The 15,942-nt window shown below is 44.8% G+C and overlaps 1 protein-coding gene across 6 annotated transcripts in view; it reads left to right on the forward strand.

Annotated features, from left to right (window-relative positions):
* The window catches only part of sema5ba (sema domain, seven thrombospondin repeats (type 1 and type 1-like), transmembrane domain (TM) and short cytoplasmic domain, (semaphorin) 5Ba), a 172,020-nt gene extending 158,323 nt beyond the window's left edge, over positions 1 to 13,697 (forward strand). For 2 of the 6 annotated variants that reach the window (XM_072397550.1, XM_072397551.1), the window contains exons 19-24: positions 3,700 to 3,870; positions 5,687 to 5,758; positions 6,218 to 6,355; positions 8,054 to 8,098; positions 9,784 to 9,989; positions 11,487 to 13,697. In XM_072397550.1, coding sequence (XP_072253651.1) covers positions 3,700 to 3,870; positions 5,687 to 5,758; positions 6,218 to 6,355; positions 8,054 to 8,098; positions 9,784 to 9,989; positions 11,487 to 11,663 — 809 coding nt within the window. In that variant the 3' untranslated portion in view covers positions 11,664 to 13,697. The remainder of the gene's footprint in view (positions 1 to 3,699; positions 3,871 to 5,686; positions 5,759 to 6,217; positions 6,356 to 8,053; positions 8,099 to 9,783; positions 9,990 to 11,486) is intronic. The other 4 variants (XM_072397552.1, XM_072397553.1, XM_072397554.1 and 1 more) reach the window with 4 other exon arrangements.
* The last annotated feature ends 2,245 nt before the right edge of the window (positions 13,698 to 15,942 follow it).

Raw genomic sequence — 15,942 nt, forward strand, 5'->3', positions numbered from 1 at the left:
TGCAGTGAAAGGTTCGTGGTTACGCCATAGCCTGTGATGCATAATGTGTGTGTTGCAGTGAAAGGTTCGTGGTTACGCCATAGCCTGTGATGCATAATGCTTGTGTTGCAGTGAAAGGTTCGTGGTTACGCCATAGCCCGTGATGCATAATGCTTGTGTTGCAGTGAAAGGTTCGTGGTTACGCCATAGCCTGTGATGCATAATGCTTGTGTTGCAGTGAAAGGTGCGTGGTTACGCCATAGCCCGTGATGCATAATGCTTGTGTTGCAGTGAAAGGTTCGTGGTTACGCCATAGCCTGTGATGCATAATGCTTGTGTTGCATTGAAAGGTGCGTGGTTACGCCATAGCCTGTGATGCATAATGCTTGTGTTGCAGTGAAAGGTTCGTGGTTACGCCATAGCCTGCGATGCATAATGCTTGTTGCAGTGAAAGGTGCGTGGTTACGCCATAGCCCGTGATGCATAATGCGTGTGTTGCAGTGAAAGGTTCGTGGTTACGCCATAGCCTGTGATGCATAATGCGTGTGTTGCAGTGAAAGGTTCGTGGTTACGCCATAGCCTGCGATGCATAATGCTTGTTGCAGTGAAAGGTGCGTGGTTACGCCATAGCCTGTGATGCATAATGCTTGTGTTGCAGTGAAAGGTGCGTGGTTACGCCATAGCCCGTGATGCATAATGCTTGTGTTGCAGTGAAAGGTTCGTGGTTACGCCATAGCCCGTGATGCATAATGCGTGTGTTGCAGTGAAAGGTTCGTGGTTACGCCATAGCCTGTGATGCATAATGCGTGTGTTGCAGTGAAAGGTTCGTGGTTACGCCATAGCCTGCGATGCATAATGCTTGTTGCAGTGAAAGGTGCGTGGTTACGCCATAGCCTGCGATGCATAATGCGTGTGTTGCAGTGAAAGGTTCGTGGTTACGCCATAGCCTGCGATGCATAATGCTTGTTGCAGTGAAAGGTGCGTGGTTACGCCATAGCCTGTGATGCATAATGCTTGTGTTGCAGTGAAAGGTGCGTGGTTACGCCATAGCCCGTGATGCATAATGCTTGTGTTGCAGTGAAAGGTGCGTGGTTACGCCATAGCCTGCGATGCATAATGCTTGTTGCAGTGAAAGGTGCGTGGTTACGCCATAGCCTGTGATGCATAATGCGTGTGTTGCAGTGAAAGGTTCGTGGTTACGCCATAGCCTGCGATGCATAATGCTTGTTGCAGTGAAAGGTGCGTGGTTACGCCATAGCCTGCGATGCATAATGCGTGTGTTGCAGTGAAAGGTTCGTGGTTACGCCATAGCCTGTGATGCATAATGCGTGTGTTGCAGTGAAAGGTTCGTGGTTACGCCATAGCCTGCGATGCATAATGCTTGTTGCAGTGAAAGGTGCGTGGTTACGCCATAGCCTGCGATGCATAATGCGTGTGTTGCAGTGAAAGGTTCGTGGTTACGCCATAGCCTGCGATGCATAATGCTTGTTGCAGTGAAAGGTGCGTGGTTACGCCATAGCCTGTGATGCATAATGCTTGTGTTGCAGTGAAAGGTGCGTGGTTACGCCATAGCCCGTGATGCATAATGCTTGTGTTGCAGTGAAAGGTGCGTGGTTACGCCATAGCCTGTGATGCATAATGTGTGTGTTGCAGTGAAAGGTTCGTGGTTACGCCATAGCCTGTGATGCATAATGCTTGTGTTGCAGTGAAAGGTTCGTGGTTACGCCATAGCCCGTGATGCATAATGCTTGTGTTGCAGTGAAAGGTTCGTGGTTACGCCATCGCCTGTGATGCATAATGCTTGTGTTGCAGTGAAAGGTTCGTGGTTACGCCATAGCCTGTGATGCATAATGCTTGTGTTGCAGTGAAAGGTTTGTGGTTACGCCATCGCCTGTGATGCATAATGCTTGTGTTGCAGTGAAAGGTTCGTGGTTACGCCATAGCCCGTGATGCATAATGCTTGTGTTGCAGTGAAAGGTTCGTGGTTACGCCATAGCCTGCGATGCATAATGCTTGTGTTGCAGTGAAAGGTTCGTGGTTACGCCATAGCCTGTGATGCATAATGCTTGTGTTGCAGTGAAAGGTGCGTGGTTACGCCATAGCCCGTGATGCATAATGCTTGTGTTGCAGTGAAAGGTGCGTGGTTACGCCATAGCCTGTGATGCATAATGCTTGTGTTGCAGTGAAAGGTGCATGGTTACGCCATAGACTGTGATGCATAATGCGTGTGTTGCAGTGAAAGGTGCGTGGTTACGCCATAGCCCGTGATGCATAATGCGTGTGTTGCAGTGAAAGGTTCGTGGTTACGCCATAGCCTGTGATGCATAATGCTTGTGTTGCAGTGAAAGGTTCGTGGTTACGCCATAGCCTGTGATGCATAATGCTTGTGTTGCAGTGAAAGGTGCGTGGTTACGCCATAGCCTGTGATGCATAATGCTTGTGTTGCAGTGAAAGGTGCGTGGTTACGCCATAGCCTGTGATGCATAATGTGTGTGTTGCAGTGAAAGGTGCGTGGTTACGCCATAGCCCGTGATGCATAATGTGTGTGTTGCAGTGAAAGGTTCGTGGTTACGCCATAGCCTGTGATGCATAATGCTTGTGTTGCAGTGAAAGGTTCGTGGTTACGCCATAGCCTGTGATGCATAATGCTTGTGTTGCAGTGAAAGGTTCGTGGTTACGCCATAGCCTGTGATGCATAATGCTTGTGTTGCAGTGAAAGGTTCGTGGTTACGCCATAGCCTGTGATGCATAATACTTGTGTTGCAGTGAAAGGTTCGTGGTTACGCCATAGCCCGTGATGCATAATGTGTGTGTTGCAGTGAAAGGTGCGTGGTTACGCCATAGCCCGTGATGCATAATGTGTGTGTTGCAGTGAAAGGTTCGTGGTTACGCCATAGCCCGTGATGCATAATGCTTGTGTTGCAGTGAAAGGTTCGTGGTTACGCCATAGCCTGTGATGCATAATACTTGTGTTGCAGTGAAAGGTTCGCGGTTACGCCATAGCCTGTGATGCATAATACTTGTGTTGCAGTGAAAGGTTCGCGGTTACACCATAGCCCGTGATGCATAATGCTTGTGTTGCAGTGAAAGGTGCGTGGTTACGCCATAGCCTGTGATGCATAATGCGTGTGTTGCAGTGAAAGGTGCGTGGTTACGCCATAGCCTGTGATGCATAATACTTGTGTTGCAGTGAAAGGTTCGTGGTTACGCCATAGCCTGTGATGCATAATGCTTGTGTTGCAGTGAAAGGTTCGTGGTTACGCCATAGCCTGTGATGCATAATGCTTGTGTTGCAGTGAAAGGTTCGCGGTTACACCATAGCCCGTGATGCATAATGCTTGTGTTGCAGTGAAAGGTTCGTGGTTACGCCATAGCCTGTGATGCATAATGCTTGTGTTGCAGTGAAAGGTTCGTGGTTACGCCATAGCCCGTGATGCATAATGTGTGTGTTGCAGTGAAAGGTGCGTGGTTACGCCATAGCCTGTGATGCATAATGCTTGTGTTGCAGTGAAAGGTGCGTGGTTACGCCATAGCCTGTGATGCATAATGCTTGTGTTGCAGTGAAAGGTGCGTGGTTACGCCATAGCCTGTGATGCATAATGTGTGTGTTGCAGTGAAAGGTGCGTGGTTACGCCATAGCCTGTGATGCATAATGTGTGTGTTGCAGTGAAAGGTGCGTGGTTACGCCATAGCCTGTGATGCATAATGCTTGTGTTGCAGTGAAAGGTTCGTGGTCGTGCTGGTCGCCCTGGTCTCAGTGCTCAGTGGGATGCGGCGGCGGTCACTACCAGCGGACACGCTCCTGTAGCAGCCCTCCACCTGCCAACGGAGGGGACATCTGCATCGGTCTACACACCGAGGAGGCCCTGTGTAACACACACACCTGTGACGGTAAGGTCACGCATAAATCCACTGATCTAACTGATCCACCACAGCTTGAGCTACTTTCATCTCACACACCACGCCATTTCTGTGCTGTCGCCTCTGCTAAACGCTTCTTTCATCTCTTCCTAATGAATAAACCAGGTCTTAGATAAATAAAAAGATAAACATTCATGCTGAGAAAACAACCCCCCCCCCCCCCCCCCCCTACCGTGTCGTTTCCTGGTATTACTGCCATAGCAACCTCTCTGGAAAGAGATCCACTTGGGTTTTCGTACATGTGGAAATCTCATCTTTGTACATTTTACGTCTAATATTATCAAATTACAAAGAAAGATCTGACTTAAAGTCTGAATCCTGCCAAAGAAAACAACAAACAAAGCAGTCACTTAACCCCAAATCATAAGAAAGACAGTTCTGCTGCCAGCTGCCTTCGTTTGGTTCACTCATGAACCCTCATCCACCCTCAGAGCCTTTTCTTTCTCCTTTTCCTGCCTCCACTGAGCTCCTCTCGTGTTCATGTTGCTCCAAGCACAGAAAAATTACAAGTTGGTGCTCCACCAGACTCCAAATCAATCATCAAACTGTAAAACCCAGCAAATATCTGTTTGAAAAAACTTGGATGGCGTTGTTCCAATAGTGTAAAATTCAGATGTGCTTCTTTAATTCCTGCAGATGAGCTACTAAACGGTGCATTCAGACTGTGTGTCGACTGTTTCGTTAGCAGCAATCATTTAATGAAAACTGACGCCTTTCAAAGCTCTGCAGAACTTTAAGTTGACACTGTTTTGAGCAGCAGAATTATCAGCAGCAGCCACTTTAATGCTCAAATCAAACCAAAGTGATACAGACACCGACTCAGCTGTATTTGTTCTAACTTTTTAAATATTAAGTTATGCTTCTGCAAAGCAAACAGTTGTCTTTGGGGTTCTTTTAGTCTTTACTTTGTCTTGTTTGTGCTGATGCAAGTAAAGGAATGCCCTCCATGCCTCCCCCACATCTTTCCAGTCTGCTCCCACAAAGGCGATGAAATATACATGAAATCTGCCTGCTAATCCAAAAGATGTCAGCCTGACTCAGATCCTCAGTTTTAATATCAAATGAGAGGTGTGATGTGTTCTTTTCTTCATCGGAGCAGGAAACAAATGACCCAGGATGTTCATTTATCTAACATCCTGGGTGTTTGTGGTGCTGCATGTCTTGTATTTCTTGTAGTCTGCCTGAATTCATTTGTTGTTTCTCCTTAACCATCATTTTCCTCAGATGCTTTTCGTCTTGAATCAGTCCAGCTGTCAGTCACACAGAGGCTAACTCGTACAGTCGGCCTCCCCGGTAATTACAAAGAATGCTTAATGACTTGGAGCCCCTCCTCCACCAGATGCTCATCAGCCTCCTTTATATCAAGCTGACACTTTCCTTTTTGACATGGATCAACACATCCTGTTAACTCGGCACCAGCCCCAACATGTCTCTTTGTCTGCTCACTTATTGGCAGGCGCGCCATCAGTCATCTGCCGGGGTCTTCCTGGTGCCACGGCCCACTTTGCATGTGTAATTAGAGGCAAGCTGGCTGTCACAGAGATATTTGATGCCCCCGTCGCAGGTCATTTGATTAAAGTCTCCACCGGTAATGGAGGACAGCAGGAAGAATTGTCAGCCTGGCATACTAACAAGCAGCCCCAGGCTTGGAAGTTTTTGGTCTGAGTCAACAGTCCGATCGTGCCGGTCATTCGGTGACCAAGATGAAAGGGAATAAATTAAGCAATTGTAGCGGTTTGTGGTCATGCACAGTTAAGAGCATTTAATGTGTTTTTTGTGTGTTTAGATGGTTGTGCAGAAAGACAGGAACAGATTGTGGAGACTAAGCAGCCAGTAGGTGAATACCAGCCTGATAAAGGTAAACCGGGCCGGTCTTCTACTTCCACCACGGCTCTTTCTTCCAAAGCTGCACACTTGAGAGCACGCCGAGTAACAAACCAGCTTTTTAAATCAACCTTTCACTGAGGTAACTGGTGCTCACTCCACTGAATGTGGAGTGAAAGAGTGCATGGTTCAAAGAAGGGAGCTCAGAGTTTTCTCTTTCCTTCTGGGTCGCAGGCTTTTGTTTACTGCTTTTAGCCGGCTGTGGGGAAACGGCACTAAAACTTGGCTCGGGAGACAAATATCTCTGCTATGCACTAAACAAACTCTTTGGGTTTACTCTTTCAATCCTGTTTACATCACAAGCGCTTCTCGGTGTGTTTGGGTTGCTCGGCCCGTCGGTGAGGTTATTGGGGCAGGTGGCCACAGCCTGGGTGGTTGCGGCGGTTTCCAGGCCGTCTGGGTTTATATTGATTGATCTTTTTTCTGTGTTTAGGTGGCTGGATGGCCTGGTCGCTGTGGTCAGCCTGTGATGACTCAGGCTTGCAAATGAGGAGTCGGGTGTGTGGTGCTCAGGGCAGCAGCCCCTGTGTGGGGAACAGCACACAGCGCAGAGACTGCAATGAAATACCCGGTGAGTCAGCTGCCTCTCAGCTATCTATGCAACTCCTTTCAGGGGCTGAGGTTGGCTGTTCAAAGGCAGAATGACGTTCCTTTACTGGATTTTTAAGGGCAGCCTCTTTTGTGCCCGTGAATGTTGCAAAACGCTGGCTTCCATCATGCTTCCGAGATTCACTTAATGTAGAAACTTGTATTCTTACCACAGTTCACAGCCCGTCTACCTCTGTGTGCCTCATGGTTTGTTCTTACTGGCAGGGATATCTGCCTTTGATTCTTCCGCGGTGAGCGAATTTATAGAAATGACTCCACCGTTAATTCCCCCTTTTTTAGTTAAAGTGACCCAGAGAGACTTAGACTTAGTTAGACTTACTTAGACTGCGCTGCGGCTTTACAAACGTAAGGTTGCATTACTTGTTCTTCAGGTGGGTAAGCAGCCTTTTCTTTCTTAATGACAACCACAGTGAGTGAAAGTGAGAGTAGATGGTTAAAAGATGATCAGCCCAAACTGAGACAGAGAAATCTCTGAATATTCACTTTTTTCATAATTAAAATAAGAATCAAACAGAAACTTCAGCAACTAATTACTTCAACCAGAAGATGGAGTCCAGGTGGTTGTGGTTTAGTTAGTGAAACCTACCTGGCTGAGTTTAATAAGACGTAGTTTGAGTAGAATACATCCAATTCTGGTGAAGTATGTGAGATGTTTGGCTGCAGATTAGCGCAGCAGCTCGGAGGTTTGAGCCACTCTGAATCATCCAAACCGACAACAGAAACGTGTGAATACAGGAAACATTGCTTTATTGTACCAGCACAAACAAAAGAATGACACATCTGGTATGAAATGCTTCCCATTTTGTCATCCATTGTCGGATTAACCCACGCTCATCGTCTTTTTTCACCCTGTTTTACCAAAACATCACCAGCAGCATCAGCTTTGCATTGAATATATTCACTGTCATCATCCTCTCTCACTAATACACACAAACTAAGTGCACTAAACTCATCTGCTTCTGTTAATTACCCATAATTAAGTCCACGTGAATGCAGTAAGTCAGCAGTTCACTCACTGCGCACCTTGTTATGCTGATGTCGATCTGGGAAAGTTTCTCCTGAAATGATCTCCCGTGGCCTGCCAGCGCCGGCCTCTCCTGGCTCAGAATCCCGAATGAGACGAGAAGAAGGCCATTAATATTAATAGGATGTCACAACAGCAAAATCACATTTAATTTTAGTGCAAATTTCAATGAGGCGATGCGCCGGTTGAGGTCACTGACAGGGAGGAGGAGGTGGCTGTGAGGAAGCTGAAAAATTAGCTAAAAGAAAAAAAATTAATCAGGAAATGTGCGACTGCAATTAAAAGTGTTGACACACAGCGACCCTCCCTGCTCCCTCTTCAGAGGAAGACGGGACGTGTTGTACCTGTAAATTAAAGGCTTTCCAGCAGCAACCAGACGTGCTCAGCGAGATGGATTTTCACTCCAAACTCCCTTTCTATGTGGTGTATTCTTAATAAATCCCGATGGATCGTTTGCCAAATCCCGAGAAGACATTTCAATTTGTCACTCGCCGTTTCTCGTTCCTGCATGCGTCAACTCGCCTGATGTCACAGTCGGTGGTTGTTTTCTGAATGCCATCGCTCCTGGGAGCGTTTGAGTGTGCATGAGCGTGTGCATGCATGTGTGTCTGACTTGTGTTCCTCTCCTCTCTGCAGTCATTCTCCCCGCATCTGGTTTTGATAAGGACCAACAATGTGGAGGTAAGTGGATTAACTGCTGCCTCGGCTCCGTCTGGGTGCACGTTTGGGTTTGTTTTGCCCCCGTATGTTTCCACAGATGTTTTCATGCGTTATATGTGCCATTTTAATGTTTGTTATTTCACCCTCTGCACACGCTTCTGATAACAAGTCGAGGAGGAAGAATGTACCAAGAAATCGCAGACGCGTCTAAACCGATTACTTTTTTCATGGCCTCATAACTTGATCATCTCAGAAATAACTTCAATACTCGTCTACAAAAGGATCCAAGTTTAAAAATCAGGCCGATGTTTTCTTCTTAGAGGAAAGATATGCATGTTTGGACTTGACAGGTCTCTGATATCAGAGCTTAAACAAGCGAAGTTCAGTCCGAGGCGAGTTATTTACTGTGGATTAGACCAACCCAGAAGGACCAAAGTTAATTTAGCTAAAAACAGTCATCAACTTGAGTTCCTCTGACTGCTAACGGGACTCAGTCAGTTAGAAAACCGACAAGCCTGCAACTTTCACTTCATTCTTAAAACTTTAGTCTTCAGCAAGTCTGTGTTGGACCATCCAATTCCACCCACACTCAGTTTAAAAGGTAAGGGTCAGTGGGGTGTAAAGTAACAGCAGAAACTACTCAGTTGGACAAAAAGGCTACTCACATCCAGGGCTGAAAAATTATTCCAAAATCCCCAGTTCAGTCGCTTTTGACCAGTGGTTTCCAGCCTTTTCTCCACCAAATGTCCTTACAGGACATCCAAAATATGTCCTCAGGTTAGAGGCTTTAAAGTGGTACCGCTCACCTTTTCTTTCATAAGACGCACGCTTTTATTCTCCTTATTTTACTGCCGTAATTTAAATACAAAGAGGGTCTTTCTCTGCTGTCCGATGGAGAAAAAGCATCCAAAAAGTGGAATTATTTGAAGTTTTAAATGTTTCACGTCACCTGAGGCACTTTTACATTCTGAGATGTGAGAAAAAGGGTTAAAGACTTATAATCTGTTGCATAAAGGGAGATATATGGTGTAAATATGATATATATTTGTACAAATACCCCAGTCTGACACAAGAGATGAGTTATTTAAATTAGTTTTGGCCTTTTTGACTACACAGGGATACATTTTTAAATAACTCACCGAATTTAAATTGTGTTAAAGATCAAAGTTAGCCTGATTAATTAACTGTCTCTCAGTCAGATGCATCACATTTGAAACACATCTGGCTCCAAATGATAAACTCCAGGCTCCGAAACGGTCCACAACCAAGAGATGGCCATCTTTTATCTTCAGTAAACACACACTAAACCTCCAGATGAGTCACTGAGAGCAGCCCGGCATGTGTCTGTGAAGTGAACGGTATAAAATAGCTCTGGCGTGGGAAGTTATGGCCGTTAATTCATCTTGTTAAATGGGGGACAAAATCACTTAAGGGAACTCTTAATGGCAAGTTTGACAAGGAGAAATGATCACAGCATGCATAACCTCCATCAGTGTCAGTAAGGGGAACTCTTATTTTCAGGGAAACTCTGAAACTCTATTGAATATCTGACTAATTCACTAAAGTCATGTAATGACACCGGTGGTAAATATCTGGAGTTCATAAAGCCTCTGGTCTGGATTTGTTGGGGGTTTTTTCCTCCCCCGACAGGATGAAGGGATTTATATGAAACCATCACTAAAACTCTGTCCACTTAACTTTTTCAGCTTTCACCTCCATCCACCTAATTGCCACGGGTGTTTCCTGCTTCCTCGGGGCGGGGCTGCTGTCCTTCCTGATCTACGTTTATTGTCAACGCTTCCACAAGCCGTCGCAGGAGTCTGCCATCATTCATCCCACCACCCCAAACCACCTCAACTACAAGGGCAACACCACACCAAAGAACGAGAAGTACACACCCATGGAGTTTAAGGTGTGTGATCTTCAGAAGAGCTCGTTTGACACCATGCAACACAGCTAATTACCATAAAAGATCAGCTTACCATTTGTTACCCAAGTGCACACACACTTAGGATGTTAAAAAGCAACAACATCCTTCACGTTTAATTCACAGCTTTTATTCATTCATTTATCTAAATGGCACTCGCCACAGAAGATGAATTACTATTGTGTTTAGCTCCCAGTTGCTCTCGTACTGGAGGCTTTCAGCCCGTCTACCTGCACACAAACCCAGTTCTTATGAATGAGGCTCATTAACTCTGAAAAGCATTAGTAAGCTCTCCACCGCCCACTGCCATCAGTCTGCTGCGCGTTCACATTTACAGCGAGTCAAGGAACGATCCTCAAGTTTCTGAGCTGCAGTTTAGTGGCCTCGTCTCAGCTGGTGTGGTTCTGTTAAACGTATCGTATATATGCAGATAATTCACTTCTGGGCTCATATGTTAGTTTTAATCCACTAAATTTAACCAAACGCTTCTGGCTTCTGGGTTTCGAAGGTGTTAGTGGTTGGATTTTCACCTGCGAACACGTTTAAACTCCAATTCAAAGTTATTATTGTAGTTTAATAGTTTACTGATGCTATCCCCACATTTCCTGAATGCATCTGGAGGTTAATCCCAGTCGATAGGATCTCATTTGGGATCTAACGGCAGTAACAGGGTAAGCATTTCTTTCTTTTAATCATCCCGGACCCCTGGTTCTTGTCGTCTCCGTTACTGTTGTGTGGACGTGGCGCTGACAACCATTATGGCGTTGAGAGCCCGAACTCATTAGATTTAATGACCGCAGGGGGTGGCCAGACTCTGCTGGATATGCAGGCGATGTCACGATATACCACAACAGCACTTTTGTTCAATAGGTTCTTTCTCCTCTAGGCCAATTTATGTTGCCCCGCTTGTGTATTTTACCGACTCTAACCTGATTATCCTCCTGCCTCGGTCCCCAGAGCTGTTCAGATGGATTACATTAGTCTAATGCTTCCCCTGGAAAGTGTTTCACCCTATGTTCGGCTTTTACCGGAGACTTGGCAATGGCATTAAAATAAAATGTGGATTTTGGACTGGTTTTTATTTCAGAGGGCTCCAGCGGATTTCTGTCCTCCTATATATTAGAGCACTGAGTATATTTGACACGATTCAAATTAAATTAATGTGCTCTGGTTAGGAACACACAAACCTCAAGACTTCCACCTGCAGACCAGAGTCCCGTAAATAACGCTTTAATACTGAAATCTTTCTCATTTTAACACGTTTGTTTCATTGAATCCTCAAATTTCCCCTCGACAACAGTGACTATGTGATGAGTAAAGTGCTGCACTAGAGCCGAGACCAGGGTAAAATATCTATAACGCTCATTTACCTCAGGATTGGGCGTTTTATCTGGATAAGGAACAAGAGATATTCACCAATTGCCAGAAGACAATTAGCATAGAAACTTGCTGCGTTTTAACTTCACTGCTGTGTCGTTTCAGACACTGAACAAGAACAACCTGCTGCCAGATGAAAGGTCCAACTTCTACCCAACACCGCTCCAGCAGACAAACGTCTACACCACCACCTACTATCCCACAGCGCTCGGCAAATTTGACTACCAGCCCAACTCCTCCCCCTCACCGTGCAGAACCTACAACCACCCCAACAACAGCTGAGACGCGGCCCACAGCCGGCTGCCCCTGCCCCCACGGTGACAGAACTGAAACACTACTCAGTGCTCGGCTCGGCTCCTCGCCATCACCCTCCTTCGTGCTCCCGTAGTCTCTTCTGCATGGTGGGGTTTGTGTTTTCAACGGTGTTTTTGGAGCTTTTCATCAGAAGGGTTTGGAGAACAATGCCGGCATCCTGGTAAAGGCAAGAACTTATGCAACCAGATGGGTTTGTTTTCGGAAGGGCCTGCTTGGATGTAGTGGTGTCAGCTCGCTGCTTTGTGTGGGGAACAAGTGGAAAAACCTCAAAACCGACAAGGTCGGGCTTTGGGAAAATTGTTACGACCGCACCCTGCGATTTTTGGACATTAATGTGAATACGACTTTTAACAAAAGAAGAGTTATCATTGTACGCCTCTGCATTACGAACCGCATCCTCAGTAATGAACTTCAGTCCCTCGTTACAGGGAACAAAAGAGAAATGTCGATGGTGAAATAAATTAGAGATCAATATCAGCTTGGTTGTTTGGGGGGGGGGGGGTGAACTTTTTCCACTGTTGGTATTTGACAGGAAAGATAAGAACTCTGAAGGTTTTGTTGGGCGTTGTGGAAAAGTCACAAGCAACATTTACCCTTAGCTGGAGGGAAATGTTGTCTAAATGCTGATCGGAGGACAGCTGCCTGTGTGGGGAACACCGTGGGTGCCTGTATGCAAAAAGGGGGCGATTTTCATTTCTATTTCTTCTGTTGTATTTTTTTCCAAGAACAATAAAGACTTCTGGGAGAGAATTGATTGATTCTCCAATCGATTCTCTGCTGAATGAATGCAAATCTACTGAGTGCAAAATAGCTCGGTGGTCATATCAAATATGGCCAGTGTGCTGAACAACTGGAGGGTTTTCTATGACTGTAGAATAAGCTAGTAGACGGGCACTTGTTCTTTTTTTTTAAATGTTTGTTTTGTGCTCTGATGAGCTGTAGCATAGAAGGAAATATTTTGTTGAATAAGATAACTGATTAATTCTTGTTTCTCTGAGGTTTTGGTTATTCGGCATCGTCAGAACATGACATTTTAATGCTAACGTTTCCTTTTTTTTTCCTTTTTTTAAAAAAAAACAAACTAACAAAACTACCCTTTGGCCCCACTTATTGCTTAATGTGTCAGTATGAGGATCATAGCGTGCGTGTGAATGTGCATTCATGCTAACACAGAGGGGTTACTGTATTTTCTACAATGTAAATGCTTTCAAACATATGACTGAGGTCTGTAAAGGTGATTTATTTTTTTCCGGGGGGGTGTTTTACGTGTGCATTTTTCCACATTAATCATAATAAGTTAAAGCATCGCACCGCTGGTTCCTGCAGTTGTGGAATGGACGTTATTTATAGTTGCAGCTTGGTTTATAAAGGGCATTTTCACTGCTATATTTTATTATTATCGCCTGATTGATGAATGCTAATCCAACAAAGCTTGTCCATTCAGCTGATGTACATGCACGAGATGAGAGCTCTATCTGTATATAGGAGCGACAGCCTTCAGCCCATTTAATGTTCCTGAAGAGGATTCTGTACATATATCTGTATATTGTATAGCTAACACTGTTTGTTTTAAAAAGAAGAAAAAGAAGAAAAAAAAAAAGCCTTATAGTTGTTTGAAAAAAATAAAAGTGCAGCAGCTGAGTGCGTAACAAACCTGGTGGTTTGTTCGGGGACAGAGCTCCACAGTATGACCGACCACCTCCAACATCACGCTTTCAAACACTTGTAGCACCAAAAGTTACAAATATCACACACAGTTAAGTGGAATTTAAAAGACGGCATTTTGACCGAAACAAAGCTTTTACTGGCCTGGTTAATACTGAGCTCTGTCCCCCGTGATGTGAGGCTCTGTGCCCTTCTATGCAACTTACCAGGTGTACTGTTAGACCTGTCATGTAGACTATAATCACTGCCTTTTAGACACTGTGAATTTTTTGTACCCTATATTTTTGTATATTGTACATTATAAAAAGGACAATAAACCTTGATGCCAACACACAAGGATGGCCAGTGTGCTCCGAGTGATCTTTAACGTCGTAAATCTCAGTTCCAGTAAAGAGGACAAACTGCTGAAGTCTGATCCCTCCTGAGAGCTGAGATGGAGCCACAGCTTGTCGATTCACAAAGAAAACCACATGAAATGCAGAAGGAACAGAGGCTTTCATTCTACAGCCCCTCCACTAGCAGCTAACACGGGTCAGAAGTCACTAATAGTTTTCTTTTGTGTCTAAACAAACTAAGTGTTAAGAATTCAGAGATGTTCAACATTTTCCACTTGGTCTCTCTTTCCTAAACACAGCTTCAACCATAACTACTGACTGTAAGGAACGGCTTAATATTAACATTTAGCCTTTGGATTACAATGTCATACAACAAATTAGACCAATTACATAACAGTTTCTTCTCTTTTTGTTCCTCTACAGATGGAACTTGGACATTTTGTTTGTAGTAATCGTTATTCCTGTTTTAAAGGACTAGCTTCCTAACCATAAGACAGACAGATGGAGGCTTTGGGAAGCTTTTATTCCACTAACAGTAACAGTTTACTGCACCTGCCTTTGCTCTTTTCCCTGAAACAGCAGCAGTAAGACGATCATTGTAAACAGCAACCGACCAAAGCTCTTATTCAACAAAGTCCAAAGCTCAGAGCATAAATAATTACATGAAACTAAACGGCAAAGTAATCAAAAAGAAGGCATCAGACTTATCAAGTTCTTCAGCTGTGGTCATGAATAAGAGTGGCAGCCAGATGTTTAAATGTATTTTGTGAGACCGGCTCGTTAGGATCCAGGAAGCTCTGAAGATTAATCCAAGTGTAGGAGGCAGCAGATTTATAATAATAACACCTTCTCAGACTGGAGGTAAAGTTAAAGGTAACAAGCCCTCAGAGGAGAGACGATAGCTCTGTACGTAAGACGGGAAAAAGCAGAGAACTTTGTAAATAACAACACCTTAGTGTCTGAGACGAGTTCCACCTTAGAATACAACATGCAGTGCTGAGGAAGAGTTTCATGGTTTGTAACGAGCCTCTGTGAACCCCAGAAGAGTTAACGCCTGGATTTAAGCACAGTCTGTTGACAGCTACATTTATAAATGGCATTAAATCAGAAGTAGAACCGTGTATCAACATGTCCAAGTGATTTATCTTTGGTAAATACATTATCCAAGCTGCTGGCTGACTCTATACCACCATCATATTTTCATTAGTTACTGTTCAATCAATTCTTTGCTGATTTTAGTCCCATCAGAGGTCGAGTTAAAAAACCTTTATCCCTGCAGAACGAATATTAAAGAAATGGTGCCTCCGGCGTGGATGGGAGCTTCAACAAACATGTGACCCAGTGGCAGGACAGTTTAGCATATCGCCCTTCCTGCTGTACTTCCTGGTTTGCAGAGAGTTGGTAAAATAATGGTAAAGCCTGTCATTTCCAGGTGATTTAAAGCAGCTGGAGGCAAAATCCAACTGTAGTGAGTAACGGCATTGAACGCAGTTTAGAAGTAAAACAAATCATTCACTTTATAGGCGGAAACCACCCTGCCTGACGTGTGCAAAGGTGAAGAAGCTAATCTCCATCCCACATCAGTGGAAATGTATTCCGACTCGGAAACGTCTCACTCAAGTGCTTCTTCTCCCTTTCATCCCGACAACAAATGACTGCAGCTCTGGAATCCTTCGCTATATGAGAGGAGGGGAGATGGATGAGGCAAACGAGCCAAGTAGTCAGGATGTGTCCAGCAGAGTGCCCGTGGATCACTACTGGTGGCAGTGGCTCAGACACCAGCGCTTCATCATTACACCACAACATTTCTGCTGTTGTGCAGAAAATCAAGATCAGTTTCTGTCCCATTTGACAGAGGAAGACCATAAATAGACCCTAAAACATGCTGTGTGCTCTGTCTTTAGCCCTCTCATAAATATCTGAGAGCACCGTTTGGATCATACAATAGAGAAACGAGATAAATGACAGAATGAGCAAAGAAGTCCCTCTTTAAAGCTTAAAAACACAAGCCCACGACGCCCTGTGTCAACCTGCTTTGGTCCAGTGCACCTTAAGCTGTGCTTACCAATTAGACCAGCCTCTATGCAGCTTTATTAATGGTCACAGTGAAAGCATTAATCCTTCAGTATTCTGCTGACAAACAGATGCAGAGATCAGGATGCTGGCAGGCAGCCAGTCAGTGGGCTGGAAGAGGCCGCTCAGACAAGATGGTGGACAGTGAGGAACGAGAACAGCACTGAAGAGAA

The sequence above is a fragment of the Leuresthes tenuis genome, unplaced genomic scaffold (genome assembly GCF_036924035.1).
Source record: "Leuresthes tenuis unplaced genomic scaffold, fLeuTen1.0.hap1 SCAF_12, whole genome shotgun sequence".
Classification (NCBI taxonomy): Eukaryota; Metazoa; Chordata; class Actinopteri; order Atheriniformes; family Atherinopsidae; genus Leuresthes; species Leuresthes tenuis.